This window comes from Hippoglossus hippoglossus, chromosome 17, assembly GCF_009819705.1.
Source record: "Hippoglossus hippoglossus isolate fHipHip1 chromosome 17, fHipHip1.pri, whole genome shotgun sequence".
Classification (NCBI taxonomy): Eukaryota; Metazoa; Chordata; class Actinopteri; order Pleuronectiformes; family Pleuronectidae; genus Hippoglossus; species Hippoglossus hippoglossus.
In genome coordinates this window covers 4789463-4807911 of record NC_047167.1, presented here as the reverse complement: position 1 = coordinate 4807911, position 18449 = coordinate 4789463, and the positions used below count along the sequence as shown (strand labels likewise).

The window sequence follows — 18449 nt, the reverse complement described above, 5'->3', positions numbered from 1 at the left end:
TTAAATTGAGAATTCTGTCTTATTCAGAGCTCCAAACTTAGCAAGTAAAAGACATGAAAAATATAGCACATCAAAGTGGAAAAGGACACAACATCAAAACACATTTAAGAATATAGACCAGTGATGAAACTACTCTTTCATATTTTACAATAAGAGATTTGAACATCAAAGTAAAAAAAAAAAGTAATATCTGCAAATATTTCATTCATTCTTGTATTTATTTGATAGGGACAGTGCTCATTAATCAACACATACAATATTGTAAATGAACCAAAGTTCCCTGTATAAGCTAATTTCCATCTGTTTCCCTATAGCCAGTTATGACAAGGCAACCTGGAATAGGATAAAATGACCTATCTCATGTAGTTAAAAATATCTTTCTATGGATAATACATGTGCAATATACATATCATAGTAACTGTACAAGAGACCCTTGAATAAAACACTGCTCTCGATGAAAACAGGCAAATGCAAACAATGCAACACTGAGATACAATATAAAGCCACAGATGTGAACTGAATCACAATAGATAATAACTACATACTCAACAAAGAGAGCTAGTTCATACATAACAGAAAAATAATAATATTAGAATAAGACTAAAATACACATTTAGAGGAATTGGCCATTTGCTGTGTGGTAGGTCTCTGTTACCAGTACAGAAATGATTATGATCCTACATTTGAGGAAAACAAAAGAAAATGAATAACAGAAAATAACTTCTTGCAGAACTATTGTGGGCCATGGGTACATTGATTAACCTCTATTTTTAAACAGGTAATCTATATTCTTTTGAAAGCAGAATTTCAGCCTCATTCAGACTGGGTTTATTTCTCTGGAGGACGTGGGAGGATTTTAACAACCCTTGCAGCGGTCAGTGTTTTTAATCTCATCTGCAAAGTGTATGAGGGTCATCTTTCTCCCACACTCCAGCAATAATTACCTGTTGTTCAGTAATCTCCCAGCATGGTGCTCCTGTGATTTTAATCCCTTCCTATGGGATGTCTTTTAATTTTGAAGTGGATCTCTCAAGTTTTACCAATAAGAAGTGCAGCCTGTGTTTTTTACTTTTTTCTGCAATCACTGCAGGGATGGGCACAGACGTTTCCAGGGGGCGCTTGCTCACACCGGAAAAAAGGGGGCTACCAACCCCATCCACTTGTATGGTAATACACTACTCGAAAACATTGAGGGAACACTTACAGTATAACACCAAGTCAGTTAAACTTCAGGGATATCAATCTGTCCATTTAGGAGGCTGAACTGATTCTGAATCAATTTCACCTGATTTGGTGCAAATGAAAGTGACAACAGGGGCAATAGAGGCAAAAGCAAGACAACCCCCCAAAGCGGAATGGTTTTACATGTGGTGGCCACAGACAGTTGCTCTCTCCTTATCCTTCCTGACTGATTCTTCTCTTCTTTTGTGTTCTGCTAGTGCTAGTGCCAGCATTGGCAGCTCCGACATTGGCGCCCCGTTCTCTTCGCGGATGAGAGCAGGTTCACACTGGGCACATGTGACAGGCATGAAAGAGCCTGGAGACACCGTGGTAAACGTTACGCTGCCTGTAACATCGTCCAGCATGACCGGTTTGGCGGTGGGTCAGTGATGGTCTGGGGTGGCATATCCTTGGAGGGCCACATAGACCTCAATGTCATAGCCAACTGTACCCTGACTGAAGTACCAGGATGAATTCTTCAGAGAGATTGTCAGACCTTACGCTGGTGCAGTGGTTCCTGGGTTCTTCCCGGTGCAGGACAATGCAGGCCCTCACGTTCCCCTGACCCAAATCCAATTGAGCACCTATCCGACGCCGCCAAGTCCCGCCACAGACTGTCCAGGCGCTGATTGATGCAGGTCTGGGAGGGGATCGCCCAGGACACCATCTGCAGACTCAACAGGAGCATGTCCAGATGTTGTTTGGAGTGCGTACAGGCAGGCGGAGGCCAGACGCACCAATGAGTCACATTATGAGTTTCCATGATGAAATTCACACAAGTTGGATCAGCCTGTGATTAAAATTTTTAATCCAATTTTTGTTTTTAATCCAGCCCTCAATGGGTTGATGATTTTGGTTTCCATTGACCGTGTTTTACGTCCTTTTGTTCTCATCAAATCATAATATGTACATAAAAAGAGATTTTCTGATGTGTGAGTTAAGTCTTCCCTTTGTTTGAGCAGTGGGTAGTATACATTTCCATTTTACTTTATGTGGTGGTGACGATATACAAGAATACAGTTTTCTGTGTAATCCCACTGCTAATGGCATGGCACTGTAGTAACTCTCTCATGTGGGTGTGTGTGTTTTTCTCTGGTTGTTCTGGTGTTCTAAACTATTCTCAGTAAAAAGATAAACAACTCACAAAAGTCAAACAAACAAACTTTCACAACTTGCACACAACTGATACATGGGTGGATTGTAACAGGCTGAAGATGTGTTTGGCTCTGTCCAAGAGGGGGCAGCACATGCTTAGGAAGAGACAAAATACTGTTTGCCGTCATCATTGAAGTTGATAACTGTTAAAATCACAGAGGCAATCACCAATAATCATTTAAAATGTCTGACATTTAAACTATAGAATAAATGTATCCTAACAAAAAATTATATTTACTGTATTACCATTATTGGAAATTGTATAAATAACAACTACACTGTATAAATTAAGATAATGGTCCAATGGACCACCCCCCACCCTGCAGCTTGCCTAATGCGGGAACACTGTAAATTACCTTTTATGCCCCCATGGTTTCTACATTTATTACAACATTGTTGACATAAAATTATGTTAATTTGTGTGTGTGTGTGTGTGTGTCAACTAAATGATACTATAAATTTGTATATATGTAGAGAATAAAACCTGAAACAAGTAGTTTGGAGAATTAATTAGCTGATCAACAGAAAAAATTACTATCCTCATAATTCACTGATCTGTTCCCTTCGTGTCATTTGTTTTTTCAACCAACAATGCAAAACATTCCCTACGGTGCTCTCGATTTGCGACATATTTCTACGTTATCTTAAGCTAGTCGACTGTCAAACACAACGAGAAGTCAATGATAAATTGGGAAAAGAGTTTAGAGACTCATTGTAAACTGTCATTTATGTTAACAATGAATACACACAGCAGCGGTCAGGTGGCAATGCTTAGCTTAAGTGCAGTCTCACCATATCCTAAATATTACTTTTGCTCTGTTCGGTGTGATGCTTGACAGCATCTTAAATGTCGTCAGACCTCCATTAACTTTGGCTGAGTTTCCATGAGAGCAGTTTCAATACTGTACATGTAGAAGTCCACAGAGTGACTGGTCATTTTTGGTAATTGAGTATTATACTGGCTCGTTTCAGTCATTTTGTCATTTTAGCTTTCATAAGTATTGTTTTTATATATTTCGCCTCATTTTGCTTATTTACCTTCCACAATGAACATTTTAAAGAAACTATCTTCTTTATTCTGATGGACAGTAAGAAAAAAAGCACCATGGAGTAGAGGAAGCATGTGTGTGTGAGAGAGAAAGAGAGAGAGAGAGAGAGAGAGAGAGAGAGAGAGAGAGAGAGAGAGAGAGAGAGAGAGAGAGAGAGGTGGGGAGAGCATGCACACACATACAGCAGCCAACCCACAAACTCTCACAACTCTTCTAGTGTATGCAAAGGCAGATGAATCAGTGCTTTGTGGTCGTGTCTCGGGGGAATACTGACCACCCTGATGGCTGCTGCCATTCTCACACACACTGTGATGAAAAAAGACTGATATGAGCTCAGGGGAGTTCAGCCCTCAGGAGGAAGGGGATACACCACTCACAGTTGCTAATGAATGGGATGTTTGATGTATTATTGCCAATGGCGAATGTATACAATGTGATATAAAGTAAAATAACTAAATAACCAAGGATATTGAACAAATATGACCCCATATAGAGAGTTACCATCCTGAACTGGAGATAAAATGAAACAAAGGAAATGTCATTATGACGGCCAAATATTTGTAGTCTATTTTAACAGTTTTTCCTTTGGGAGCCACATATAGCATCATGGTCATTGGACATCATACTGTAAGTTTTTAGTCTGAGGTGTAAAACAGTAGAATCCTGACATCAACAAGTTTACCCTCACGTCACCTCTTGGTGGGATCTGGAGCTTCCTCGGAATGGATCGACCCCAGGAGTTGCAACAAATCCCTAACCCTGGCCTGAGTCTGTGTGAGGGGGGGGGGGTGCAGTGTGAGGGGGCGCGGGGAGGCGTGGTCCGATGGTCCGTTGCGCGTTGCTAAGCGCAAATTTGGCATATAAGCGCAAAAATGAGCAGCAGCAGTCCCACGCAGCCAGCGGCAGCGCACCGTGGGACCTGAGGAATTCAGCAGGTACCTTCAGACTCCCGTGAGCCCCCCCTGTCCTTCAGCCTGGATGTACACAGTCCTCATGTGTGATAGATGGAAGTCACTGCGCCGGAGAACTGTCGCTCTGCAATAAACTCCTCTGGGTTTGGCGTCTGGAGAATTGCACCTGGGAGATATTCTGATCAGTTTGGCGGAATTTAGAGGTAAACCTGAACTACTATGTCTATCCAATAAAGATCACTATACTGTTTAGGAGTGTGTTTGTGTGTGTTTAGTTTAAGCGACTCTTTATTATTATTATTTCATTTACATTTCTCATTCCTTAAATTTCTTATTCTTATTCTTGTTTTGTGACATTTACATATAGTTTTACTTTAAAAGAAATGTCAAGATCTTTTTATGTCTTGAAGGAAATGTAGAAATAAAACTTTTTTCTTTGTGTAAAAAACATCACAAGTGTATTTGTTGTAGGACATATTTATTCATCAATTTTGACTTTATAGCAGCCTTATACTTTAATATTCTTTTTTCCTTGATATTTCATTTGATACCACTACAATATTGTTTGTTTTGTGACTTTTTTATGGCTAGTATAAAGTATATCACATCTATTTAATTTCTTGAAGGGAATATTGAAACCAAAATATTAGTTTTCACTTTAGCAGCCTTATTCTTTATTATTCTATCAAATTTTTGTAAAGATTTTTTTGTCCTTTTTAACACTACAGAAATATCACTTGACTATTTAATTTCATGGGGAATCGAAACAAATTCTCAATTTTGACTTTATATGCACATACAGTACAGCAACTCACACATGTGCACTAGATCTACTCTGCAACCTAACGTGTGAAAAGTTAGTTGACACTAGTCCTACTGTGTGTGGTGATGCAGTGACCTGCAGATGCACTCAGGCTGCTAAAAGCTGTATTAGACTTTCTGTTTGAAGTGAAGTCCACTATAATTATGGCATTATTAATCAGAGACAGGACAGATTCAATGTGCCTTTGGGCTCTCCTCTTTAAGGATTGCTCTAATGTAGCTAAGCTAAGAGGGGAGATCAATATGCAAAATGATGTAACTGCTAATTCCCAGAATGAAATGAACGCAAGCTTTGCTCTCACATGCTCCAAGTGAGCAATCTGAAGTTATTCAAGCTATTCCACCTCAACATGCTTCCTCTCTTGTTGTGGAGACAGCAAGACATATTCTTTATTCTGCAGCATATTTTCGCCATCATGAAGAGTCCCCTTCCATTCCTGTGCTGGGTTCGAGCGGCGAGCTTGTTCTTGTGCTTGACGCAGACCGTTCTAGCGAAGGTTCTCACTAACTCCACACGTCTCGAGTCGATCCTGGAGAAGTACAGGGACAAGGATGAGGAGTGGTGGAGGGTAAGGCCGAGAGGGAAGAGGGCCATCAGCGAGGGAGACATGCACCTCATTCTGGACCTGCACAACAAGCTGCGCGGTCAGGTCCACCCTCCTGCCTCCAACATGGAGTACATGGTGAGTGCTGCAAACACAGCTGACTGTTGTACAGTATACTCAAGGTAAATCTTTACTGCAAAACAACCTTCTGCCCAATTAGCGAATATAACTATGCATGGCAGGCTTGATAAGCTTTGGAATGCTAAACATGCTCAAGCAATGTTTTCTTCATAGATAATCTACTGGTCAGGATGCTGACTTTTGCCTGGGACATGCAACTTTAGCCTTAGTATAATATCATGTATGTAGCCACTCAAATAATCAAGTGGAGATGATGGTTTGAGCTAACATTAGCTTAATCAGCGAGTCATTGGATAAAATCTGCCAGTAGCAGGCATCTTTTTTTATGGTTACCAGCTAAAAATCAATTTCTGCATGCAGCCAAAAATCTGTGACCGCAGGGACTCTACGCTTTGACTGTGCAGGCTTCAGGTTCAACCATTCCACCTACTGGAGTGGAATGTGGGATCAGGTACGCATGCGTGAAATGCCAGACTGACCCTCATTTTCGTATATGTATAGAACAATGGTTATGTACCTGTGACCGCAACAAGTATGCAACTCTCAGCAGACAAAGAACATGGAAAGTATGTTCAACCCTCAGAATAGATTGAACACAGGAAAGCGACCCTGGCCACAATTTGGTTTGACTGTAAAGTCTCCAGTCTTTTTGAGAAGAAAGCATTTATGTAACTCTGTCAGTGTCTAAAGTCAACTTAAGACAGCAGCGTAGGGAAGGAAGGTCAGAGAGAACAAGATCTGCAAACAAAAGCCATCATCTGGCAAGCTCCTGCCTCCTGCTTGCCCAGCCTCGCTGACTCTGGCCCAGATCCAGATTTCACCCCCACAGTGTTGTCCTGCCCTCTACCTCAACCATCCTGCCCTCCCTCCCTTCCTGCCCTTTGCAATTTCTCTCCCCACTGACTCTCTTTTTTTCCCTGCCCAGTTCTTTTTGCCTTCCTCATCTTCAGCCCCACGAGCTTTCCCTCAGGCTTTTCTTTGCCCGCCTCCGTTTTCACTCTCTGCCCTCACCTCCTCTCTCCCCATCCATCCCTGCTCACTCCAACCCTGACTGAGGCCAATGTTATCTTTTATTTGATCCTCCATGCATCTCATTTTGGGTGCCATAGTGGGGAATCTATTTCAGACATGTCGAGCCCTGTTGTTTGAAGTTCAGGGCATGGTAGTGTAAATGTATGTTATGTACACTAATCCAGTGTTTCTTTAGTAAGGGATGCTATTACTGATGATAATGATGTGGTAAGGCAGGGGACTGATGAGGGCAAAGTATTTGGTTTTCAGATTGCAGGATCTGGAGGCCAAAAGGGCTGCACTTCACTACAGTTTTCATACAAATTTCATACAAAATCAGTGGCTACCAGCTTTCTCGATATTTTTCTTTGTAAAGCACCATCTACTGCTGTAAGAATGCACATCTTGTACTACACACTGTAGCAGAGGTGGTCCTGGCAGATGGATGGAAGCAGGTCTGTACTTCGGGAACTTAATGCTCTTTGGAATGCAGAAGGAGATTGGAGGTTGTTACTATGGTAGGGCAGCTGGTGGGCAGTCCATCTTCCCCTCTGCTGGGTAATTGAGGGTGAAGAATAACAAGAACACGCATCACGCAATAATGAGCTGACATTCATCATTAGTATCCACTGTGGACTTAGTAGAGGTGCACGTGGAATTGTCAGTTCTGGAAAGTTACAGGAATGGTCAGACACCAAAAGTTGGGAAATGTCAGCAGTTTGACAAGCAAAGTTTGATCAAAGTTGATCAAAGTTTTGTTTGCTTGATAATTTCAAGAGTGAACATTTTAGTGATTTCTGACAAAAATAGGAACAATTGGTTTGATTATCACTGGTGAGATCATCCACATAGTTAAAAAAAAAAAGTGCTGTTGGGTCTAGCACCTCAAAAAGGTCACATCACATTTGTGTCCGGCATTCAACTGAAACCCACGTGACACAAAAATACAAACATGTTTTTTAGAGATTTTCAATGACCAACACTGTCATTTATCTGGAGAGTAGAGTTTCCTTTTTTCCAATAGCCAATGATTTGTTCTCAACCCTTAGGCTACATCCATACCACAGCGTTTTTGTTTGACAGCAGCATTTTTAAACTAAAATGATCTCTGACCACACAAGAAGTTGGCTCCATATCAGTTTTAATCCTAGTCCATAAATGTATAATACGTGACCACTCGTGTACGTTGGACATGCGTATGCCAGTATAAACAGAAAGGCATGCACGCACCATGTAGGGCGGAAAACACTGCTAAACATGGGCATTGTCACAGAATAAAATGGAGAATTTAACTGCACAACAGCTCTTAGCAAAGAGAACAGTCAACACTTGTAATTGATTGTTAATGTTGCGTTCTGAACCAGCGTTCACTGGTAGCCAAGGCTAATGCAGGTTGTTCTCTTTCTGAAAGCGGTCACGCGGTAGGAATCAGCGATGGCTACGGCATAACCAATAGCCCCAAAGAGTTTTTAAGCTATAATGGGGCCGGCAGCGTTTCCAAACTCACAAGTAGTGTGAACGCCAGATGGATCTGTAGCTGAGTTGACACGTTTTCAAACGAAAACATATTGATGTGGATGTAGCTTTAGAGAATCCTGCCATCCTCTATTGAGGAAAAACAAAGACTAGTCAAATCAGGAATTATAAGGAGCAACTACTACATAATGTTATGACCGTGGCTAAATGCAGTACAGCAAGGCCTCAGTCACAGCTGGACTGTGGCGTGTCAAAATATCCCTTCTCCACCCAAGCCTAAACAGTAAGCACCACCACAGTGAATGGGAGACAGTGTCTTAGCCTTACCAAGCATATGGGACGCATTATGGTGGTCAGTCAGGGCAGTTACAACTCCACACTTTAGCATTATCCTATTTGTTTTGATGTGTGATAGCCGTAATGCAACTTAACAGCATGCCAACAGCAGAGCACACTGCACCTATTCTTCTACCTCCCCAACAGTAAATCAACTTTGCTGTCGTATTTGAATTGCTCATTCCTACACCTAGGGTCTGCCTTTCCTTCTTTGTTCAAAACAAGAGGTGTGTGAGTAGTTTTCAGGTATTTGGACTTTAATTGGGTTCAGTTTGCTTGAGTTTCTACAGTAAAGATGGCATCAAGCTCCCAAAACAGAGGCTCTCTGTTTCAGTAGCTTTTTTATGTAATGATTTTTTCTCCTCACTTGTTTCACGAAACCAAAATTTACTGGAAACAAGTTATCAAACAACCACATAGAATGGTAGCACAAAGCTGTAAGTTGATGTGGTGGTGGTGATACCTCTCTGTTTCCCTTCTCTCTCATATACGTGTCTATGTGTTAGAGAGTGATGTGTGTTTAATGGGAGAGGCCTAGTTTTGACTACAGTGTGTTAAATTTGCAGAAGATGTGCATACAACCACACAGCACTTTCAAGTGAGGAGCAGGTTCATCTTTCAGGTTCACTTTGTATTTATGGCTACTTTCAGATTAGAGTCAATGGAGTTTATGGTAGTTTTGTTCATTCAAAGAGAGTGATGAGATATCAGAAAGAAAACGTAATGAGTAGCAAAAAAAGCCACGACCATGGTAAGGGACCACTTTGCCCACTTAAATTTAGAAGTGTGATGCAGCGGGTAGAGGTCTGCAAACATCTGTCACAGGCAAAACCGCTCTGACTCAGTAACCTATAGAGCTCTAGAGAAAACCAAACTTCTGCTTCAGATACCAGGTGAAAGAAAAGCCATTTACCCTCTCTGACCCTCATGGTTGACCCTCCAGAGTCACACAATGTTTTAACCAAGAAGCTCTCTCTCTCTCTCTCTCTCTCTCTCTCTCTCTCTCTCTCTCTCTCTCTCTCTCTCTCTCTCTCTCTCTCTCTCTCTCTCTCTCTGTGTGTGTATGTGTATGTTTTCTTCCCAGGTATGGGATTATGAGTTAGAGAGGAGCGCAGAGCACTGGGCACATAGCTGCCGCTGGGAGCATGGACCGAGCCACATGTTGACTCAAATAGGCCAAAACCTTGGAGCACACTGGGGCAGGTGTGTATGTACAAATGTTATAGAGATGGAGGGGAGTGCGTATGAGGCCAATATTATAGCAATATTATTTTTGCTGTGCGTGTGTGTGCGTGTGTGTGTGTGTGTGTGTGTGTGTGTGTGTGTGTGTGTGTGTGTGTGTGTGTGTGTGTTGAGGGTTGTGTAACTGTATATCAATCTGTTTGTGCATAATCAGACTTGTAAATCTGTAGGAATCCACAAATGCGTGCTAAGTTTTGTGAATGCGTAAATAAATCTGCAAATGTGTATATACAATCTGTGTTTGCATAATCAGATGTGTAAATGTGTCCAAAATCTGTAAATGTGTACAAATCAGTGAATGCCAGCCACTAATATTCATAGATCTACAGTATACAGGCATTTGGAGATATGTCAACAGATTTGCAAATCTCAGCACACATTCTCCGATCTTTTTGTTTCCAAAATAACTGTGCAGAAACAGAATCTGAATACACATTTGGAGATTCCTGCATGCATTTGCAATCTCAGCATGCATTTGCAGATTCATATATACAAATCATATTTTGCACACAAGGGTTGATTTACAACTTTCCACACACAAATAATATTGCTACAATACTGGCCCCATTATTGTGTCAGTTTTCTTGAAAATGTGTTTTCATCTGTTGAACCATTTTTCTAAACCTCATCAGCAACACATCAAACTGAATTTAATCTGTATTCATCAGTGCTTTAGCTATGCTCGTTGTTTTGGTTGTAGTATTGGTGTAATGCAGTATGGTATGTGGTTAGCAGTCTGGTTTTATTTGCATGGGATTCATTTAAAGTTAATGGGCAGCTATGTGTGATGGCTGCAGATTTATCAACGTGTGTATGGCTGCAGGGATTTAATGAATTTAACGGGGAGCTGTGGGATACAGCAGACACTCAACAAACTGATTTATTGACCACTTCTACTGGAAGGAGAGAGATTTCTTAAAATGTGCTGTACTGACGACGCTAAATTAAATTGAATGCTTTATGACATTATCAAATGATGTTTGGTGAGTTCACCTTCAGTAGCTGCCAATTGAACTGTGTTTAAGTTCAGTGGGAGCTATTTAAACACAGTAAACCTGCTGATGTAAACCTCAACATGAAAGTTTAACCCTCTTACCAAGAAATCAATGCATATATTCTAGGGACAGCATTTATATGTCACGACATGTAGTCAATATATTTATTGTGTCTTTTGGACATAATTAAAAAAAATGTAGATAGAGACAGAGGTAAAACACCTTTTCTTTGACTTTAGGGACCGCCCCCCTACCTTCCATGTCCAGGCCTGGTATGATGAGGTGAGACACTACAGCTATCCCTATTCTCAGGAGTGTAACCCACACTGCCCATTCAGATGTTCAGGACCTGTCTGCACTCACTACACTCAGGTAAAAGGACTTTTATATTTATATAGGTTTTTAAAAGAGACATATTATGCTATTTAAGTGTACCCATTTACTGGCACACTCCCTCAATCAATCAACCAAGCAATTAATCAATTAATCAATCAATCAAATTTGATTTGTATAGCCTCATATTCACAAATCACAATTTGTCTCTAATTTTCCCTTGCATAAAAAAACAATATTTATATATACATTTGTTTAATCTTGAAAGAAAATACAACAAAATATACTGCTGATAACTTTATATATTACTCGCAATTTCATGATTTGGAGAGGAAATTCTATCATATTTAATGTATTATGTAATTTACTGCTCATTTTTAAATTTCTGAATAGAGCTGCTTCCAAATACATAGCAGACATGTTAGTCCAATATAACAAAGCCAGACCATTTAGATCACTGGGGAGTGGTCTGCTAGTGGTGAAGCATCTTTACACTATACAGCACAACACTGGAGCCAACTGCCTGATGATCTTAGGAAAGCTCCATCCATTGCAATTTTTTTTTAAACTGGTTGAAAACTTTCTTATTCACAAGTGCCTCTTTTATTCCACTTTTTTAATCGTTTGCTTTTGCGTTTTAAATAGTTTTCTTTAAATTTGTCTCTTTGTTGTTTTTCTTAAATGTCCCTGTTCCTTGAATCGACCTCTGTGTATGAAAGGTGCCTTGTTAATAAAATGGCCTTTCCTTATGTCACTGTGAGAGCCATGTACCAAAATCATGTAAAGTCATATTGTATGCAGATGATTAACACAAACATTTTCTGACCTATGCCAAACAAGTTCCACCAAACATGACAGAACCACTGGAATGCTTCAATCTGTCTGTGTGTCTCACTTTCAGTTGGTGTGGGCAACTAGTAATCGCATTGGCTGTGCCATCAATGTGTGTTACAACATGAACGTGTGGGGAATGATCTGGGCTAAAGCTGTGTATCTGGTCTGCAACTACTCTCCCCCGTAAGTTTCCACTTGTTCCATTAAGATGTATTTACCACTTCCACCGACAACACATCTCTTCAGGAAAACATTGGACATAGCTCTCTTTGAATGCTTGATACTTTTTACATGAATGATGAACTCATTCAAATTAGCAATTTAATTGTTTACCACAAATTATTTTCAACATATCAGTTCTTCTGTGAGATTTCTGAAGAGACCAGTTGAAACCAAAGAATCAATGTTCATCAACAGCAAAAGTAACACAGGCTGTGAAGGATATGTCGGTTTCACTGATGGAGTTCTTACAATTTCTTACCTTGAATGCATACAGGATATATCAGGATATATCACTCATACATACATCAGGACTTCTGCTAAATGTACAAGGATGAATAGTGTCAATTTCATGTTGTGATTGGTTTTTCAGGGGTAACTGGTGGGGTCACGCTCCATATAAATATGGAACTCCCTGCTCTGCCTGTCCTGCCAGCTATGGTGGAGGCTGCAGGGACAACCTCTGCTACAAAGGTAAGTTTAGGTCAGATTGTTGGTTTTCTGCCCTGACCTCAACTCCATAACATAATTTGCACTTTAGCAAAAATGCAGAGACACTGGTAGGTTAAAGGAAAGAGAATGGGCTGCCTTGTGTTGTTTTGTTTTCCAAAAGTTGCTCTACATAAAGACAAAATCTCTCGCTAACATTGTAACCATGTTTTCAGAAGGAGGTGTGGACAGGCGACCGCCTCCTGAGATCGAGGAGACCAACTACATTGAACCTGAACCCGAACCAGTGAGGGACAGAGAGCCGCAGCCCAGGGCCCAGTCGCCTGACCCCACACCCGCTGATAACCCAGAGAGAAACCAGGTTGTCAGCACAGAGCAGATGTGTAAGCAGTGCTCCCATCATACTGCATCTCTGAATATAGTCAGGAAGGTGCACAATTATTAGAGACATTACTATGAGATTTTGAAAGGCTCCTGTTTGTGATTTTAGCCCAACAGGTTGAGTGTGAGACCAAGCTGAGAGATCAGTGCAAGGGAACAACCTGTAACAGGTAAATGCTTATGAACAGACTGACACTACAACTGATCATTGTTTATTGATCATTATCCAGGATATGCTCGTGTTATATTTTGCATTCCTGAACAATGCATGGATAAAGTCATCTCAATAGTATGTGCTTTTATTATAAGTAAAGCTCCTTTCTCCAAATGTTGTTGACTTTCCTATTGTCCCTGTTTGTAGATACGAGTGTCCACCTGGCTGCTTCCACGGGCCTGGAAAAGTAGTTGGGACTGGATATTACGACATGGTAAATGATCACCAGCAGCATTATGTATTTGATATACTAGTACAGTGTCCGTGGTAAACCTGCCTGTTTAGAATGGGCTGTTTACTTGGCCTGTGTTGATGCTCCTGAGCTACTTCAGAATGATTCCCTGTCATTGGTGAGGTGGTGATGGTGATGTGTTCGATGTTTCCTTTGCGCTGCACATTCACACTCCTGTCCTTTCCTTCACTGCAGCAGTCCAGCGTGTGCGGAGCTGCGTTGCACTCCGGTGTCATTGATGATGATGGAGGATGGCTGGATGTGACCAGACTGGGCAGAAAACAACAATTCACCAAATCATACAAGAATGGCATTCAATCAATTGGGTAGGAACCAGTCTCTGTATTCAGTTATTTTTCTTAAAAAGGTGTTGAGTTAATACAGTGTAGATATACGTGTACACTCCCTGGCTTTTCAGCACAGGGCACCACTTCATGCTGTTTTCTTTCATTTCACAGGAAAAACAGAAGTGCAAATTCCTTCAAAGTGGAGACAGTGCCTGGTAAGGTGCATACAGTCACTTCTCACTGTACAGGCACAGATGTGATGTGTATAGCCATACACAGAAATATAGTAGAATCATTATGCTGTGTCTTTTTTTCCTCCCAGTCAAGGCAGTAACCTGTGACACCACTGTGGCTCTGTTCTGTCCTTTCAAGAAACCTGTACGACACTGTCCCAGGTAACTAACACTCAACTAACATGTGGAACAGCTGGAGCTTATATTATATTTAAAATATACAAATTTGTTGACTGAAAATATCTCACTACTTAGGTCAGCTACCCTGCTCTGAAAATCACTGATAAAGGAACAGTTTCCGATATTCACATTTGAATATTTGAAATTATTTGTGTGTGTGAATATTTGCTTTCGTCATTTTCATATTTTTTTCTCATTATTTCTTGTTTTTATTTTCAACCCAACAACCTGTGGTTCTTTAACCTCAACTCAACTTTAACATTAAGTCAAGTAATTCTAACAGTGTACAGGATCTAGCCTCAGGTGGCTCTGCTTTTAAGCAAAGCAAGCACATCCAAGACAATTGCTCTGAAATTCAGATTTTATCAATGACCTTCAGATCCAACATTATACACTGAAAATATCTTATGACCTAACCTGACCTCTGTTTTGTTTCCTTCAGGTTGTATTGTCCCAGGAACTGTTTGGGTGACAACAGAGGCCGAGTCGTTGGGACAAATTATTACTCAGATGTGAGTCATACTCACTCACCATTATATGTAAAGCACAGGCATCACTAACAACATAAATGATGAAGTGCTTGTATACCATCATCATCATCATCATCATCATACATGTCAAATCAGTTTTCAATATCAGAGATTTTGAACTTAAAAACCTGAATTAAATCCATCTTGAATTAATGTTATTAGTTTATGTTAATGTAATCTTTCCTATTGTGAAAAAATGATCAGCTACAGTATGTCTCCTTTTCCATTGCAGACATTTTGACTCGTCACTAATAAAATTAACTATGGAGTCCTGAAACATGGATTGAAGCTTTTATTAAAATCATTTACACCGGTTTGCAGCCACTGTGTTTCAAAATCTCTGTAGGGAAAAGCTATTTATTTGATTGACTCTTGATGCATGACCATGTATTGTCGTGTTTCCACCCAGAAATCAAGTATCTGCAGAGCAGCCATTCATGCTGGAGTGATCCAGAACGAGTCTGGAGGTTATCTTGACGTGATGCCAGTGGACAAAAGGAAGCAGTACAGTGGCAGCTACACGAATGGCATCACTTCAGAGACGTATGAATAAAACTATGACATACATTTATACTATACGTTTACTATAAAGAGAATGATTATGTGTACAGTATATTATAGTATATCTTTAACGATTTTGACCTTGATTACAATTAAAATTCCTGTCTTGTATGTATATATTGGTCAATGGAGTATTGGGGGTCAGGAACTTTCCACAGGAACTATAGGAACCTCTGCGGGAACATAACACAAACTTTTGGGGTGGGGCTTGCAGAAATGGACATGGCCTATTGCTCGAGTACTCGAGCATTTAATTCAGCTGGTCGATCTCCACAAAAACTTGTAAAATGTGTTTCCTTACTACAAGTCCTGCATTTCAAGTGCTTGGAATATGCTTCGTTACCTGCGTCCGTCTCTTTTCCAGTGGTGACTCATTTTAAAAGCAGTTAATCATGATTAATGGCACCATTTAAATGTCTTTCGTGTGTACTGTTGTTGTAATGTTGCTTAATTTATATAGCATCATCATTGTTGTCGAGACGTCTGTATTACTGTCTCCTGGTGGACTCGAGTGGAACAGCTTATTGTAGTCGTGGATTGTTCGAGCCCATTTTCACTTGGTTTACAGACCTTGATAGAAAAAGTCTGCGGGAACCTTTTAGTTCCTTGAATTGGTTCCTGGGTCTAAAAGTTTCAGGTAGTTTTGTTTGAAATGTGGCTTTACATTGTAAAGTATTTTATTCAATATTCAAATACATATATCAAGATATATGAATCCTGTGAGAAATAACCCCTATATACATCATGCCGCTCTCTCTCTTCTCTTCTTCCAGCCTCGTGAACCCAACAGGAGGAAAAGCCTTCAGAGTGTTTGCAGTCATCTGAGAAACCGCTCTCACAGGGCAGAGCCCCGTCCAACATGGCCACTTCACACGCAGCGAACCCACACATTACTGTCGTACAAGCAGTAATTATATTCAGTGCTACAGTCAATAAGTCAGCGTTTCATCCTCGGACACTAAAAGTGTAACATGACGTTTATCAAGGCTTCCCTCATAAGTTTGGTCATGATTCCAAACATAGCTTAGCAAAGAATTCTTGGTGGGTGATGATCTCAGATGACTTTCATCTTACGCCTTCTTAGAGCCGGCCATAATGATCACATCGGGTTCCCGTTCATCATTGCTGACATGATATCATAACATCATGTTTTATAACACTTACTGCACGCCACCAGATTTAGCATCACTCCAGCTGCCTAGAAATCATTTTATATAGTGGAAGTTTCTGAGCAGGGCCGAACCAGATGTTGAGCAAAATTACAGATAAATTGATCAAATCTGATGAACAAATAAAGGTCAGAAATAAATAGATGAATAATAATAATAATAGTAATAATAATTTTAGATAATTACTGTATGTTTTACTACCAACTCAGCAATTATTTTTACCCCCTATGCAAGCATGATATTTTTTCTCCCATCCATGGTGTTGATCACTTTACTTTAATAGGATTGTTTTCTTTCTCTATCTCCTGTATGGAAAATAATACATTTTTCATTGAGTACACAAACGTAGGTATCAACCTCCATGTATGTATTATCTATTTACAAATCAATTCACATCCTCTGTTGGGGTGTTTTTTATTTAGATTGTGCATAGAATTATTTATGCCATGCTTTCGTGTAATTATTTACTATTTGATTTTAAGTTTTCAATTCCCACTATTCCTGCATTCGGGCTCCCTATCAAGTTCTGCAGGAATGAGTCCTGAAGCCTGGAAATAAATTTGTCTTTTTTGCAGGGTTGCAACAGTTTCCTCAACAGCAACATTTTGTTGTTTTTTGTTTGGATCCCTAAAATAAGTTCTATGGGTAACATAAGCTCAAGACAATTTTATATTTTCACACTTTACATATTTTTCAAGCTTTTACGCGTCTTAATAGTCATTAACAGTGGCTTCTTCTCCCCATTTTTAGCAATGTAGTGTTTGCATCAAACTATCAGTAATATTCTAGAACGAAAGGCTTTTGTAGAAAAGCTACTCACCAATTGAGTTCACTTGTGACGATTATCTTGCTGAACAAAACATTTGTTAATTTTCTGCATTGATCCAAAAGAAAAGAAATATCCCAGTGGCTTTTTGTGGAGGGAAACTTACTTTGGACTATAACAAATATATCATCACTGCAGCACTTTTCCTTTTGGTGGTAAGATACAGTATAGCAACAGTAGGCAGTGAAATACAGATTGTATATTTCTGTACATAATAATGTTGTAAATATTGCTGGACACTATATGAAATGCTTTGCTACTGTTGCCTTTTTCATATAAGTTTCTAACACATTACCAGCCGTACAAATCAAACACGCAAAAATATAGCTTCTGCATGATCTGCATGATGTATTCATCACTCAAGCTTTGTATTTTATAAAAGGCAATTTCCACTGTAATTCCATTTTATTCACGTCCTTGTAAATATTGTGTATGTAACATTTCCCAGCTTTTGTTAATAGATTCGTAAAAATGGACCCTGGCTGGCCAGGATTGTTCATGGAAGAATCATAATTAAAATACTTTGGGATAAAACCAAATGTTTTGTGCAATTATTCTTTTTTTTATTCTTGTATATTGCAAAAAAATCAGTAAACCATCCTGTACAGTATTTGTGCCTCAGAATATACTAACCTTAAATTCTGCAAACCTCAGCTTTTAGGCTTGACTCTGCTCCTTGGTTTACATTGTCTTACATTACACTTGTTTTCATTTTTTGCAGACATATGGTTGCGGACATATGGTTCAGCTGCAGATCAAACGTTCAAGTGAAATGTCTTACTAGAAGGTTGTGGGTGTTTCCAGGAACTGTGGGGAACAAAGAGGAAGAGAAATCTGCTCGTTTCAGATCCAGGCAGGAACTCTTATCCACCAGTTGGTTTGAAGCAAAGGGCCCAAACATTTGGCAGTCAGAGCAGCAGAAGTCATCACAGTTTACCAACTGAACTCAACACATACACTATTCACGTCCTTTCGATCCAACTTGAAATTAAATTTCGCTAAGGCCAGACCCAAATGCCCAAAATACCTCCTCTCAGTTCAGAAGTGTTGAATTTGGTATTGAGAAACCCAACATTTTGCTTTCTAGGAAACAAGA

General features: G+C 39.9%; 1 protein-coding gene across 2 annotated transcripts; it reads left to right on the top strand.

Annotated features, from left to right (window-relative positions):
• Nucleotides 1-4277: 4277 nt before the first annotated feature.
• Nucleotides 4278-17881, top strand: LOC117778709 (cysteine-rich secretory protein LCCL domain-containing 1-like). Of its 2 annotated transcripts, none has more exons than XM_034614464.1 (15): nt 4278-4539; nt 5560-5841; nt 9752-9870; nt 11144-11276; nt 12139-12254; nt 12664-12764; nt 12956-13123; nt 13231-13291; nt 13483-13549; nt 13763-13893; nt 14026-14069; nt 14177-14249; nt 14710-14779; nt 15207-15340; nt 16132-17881. In XM_034614464.1, the coding sequence occupies exons 2-15, from the start codon at nt 5575-5577 to the stop codon at nt 16181-16183; spliced, it is 1536 nt and encodes a 511-aa protein (XP_034470355.1). In that variant the 5' UTR covers nt 4278-4539; nt 5560-5574; the 3' UTR covers nt 16184-17881. The 2 variants fall into 2 exon arrangements, with proteins under 2 accessions (XP_034470355.1, XP_034470354.1); XM_034614463.1 differs by having other exon boundaries at nt 4280-4539; nt 5536-5841.
• The last annotated feature ends 568 nt before the right edge of the window (nt 17882-18449 follow it).

Excerpts from the sequence above, each read along its gene's own strand:
- LOC117778709 (XM_034614464.1), top strand. The coding sequence starts at position 5,575 with ATGAAGAGTCCCCTTCCATTCCTGTGCTGGGTTCGAGCGGCGAGCTTG. Across the intron at positions 13,124-13,230 it reads TGTCAGCACAGAGCAGATGT|CCCAACAGGTTGAGTGTGAG; the intron begins GTAAGCAGTGCT and ends TTGTGATTTTAG. Across the intron at positions 14,070-14,176 it reads CAAAGTGGAGACAGTGCCTG|TCAAGGCAGTAACCTGTGAC; the intron begins GTAAGGTGCATA and ends TTTTCCTCCCAG.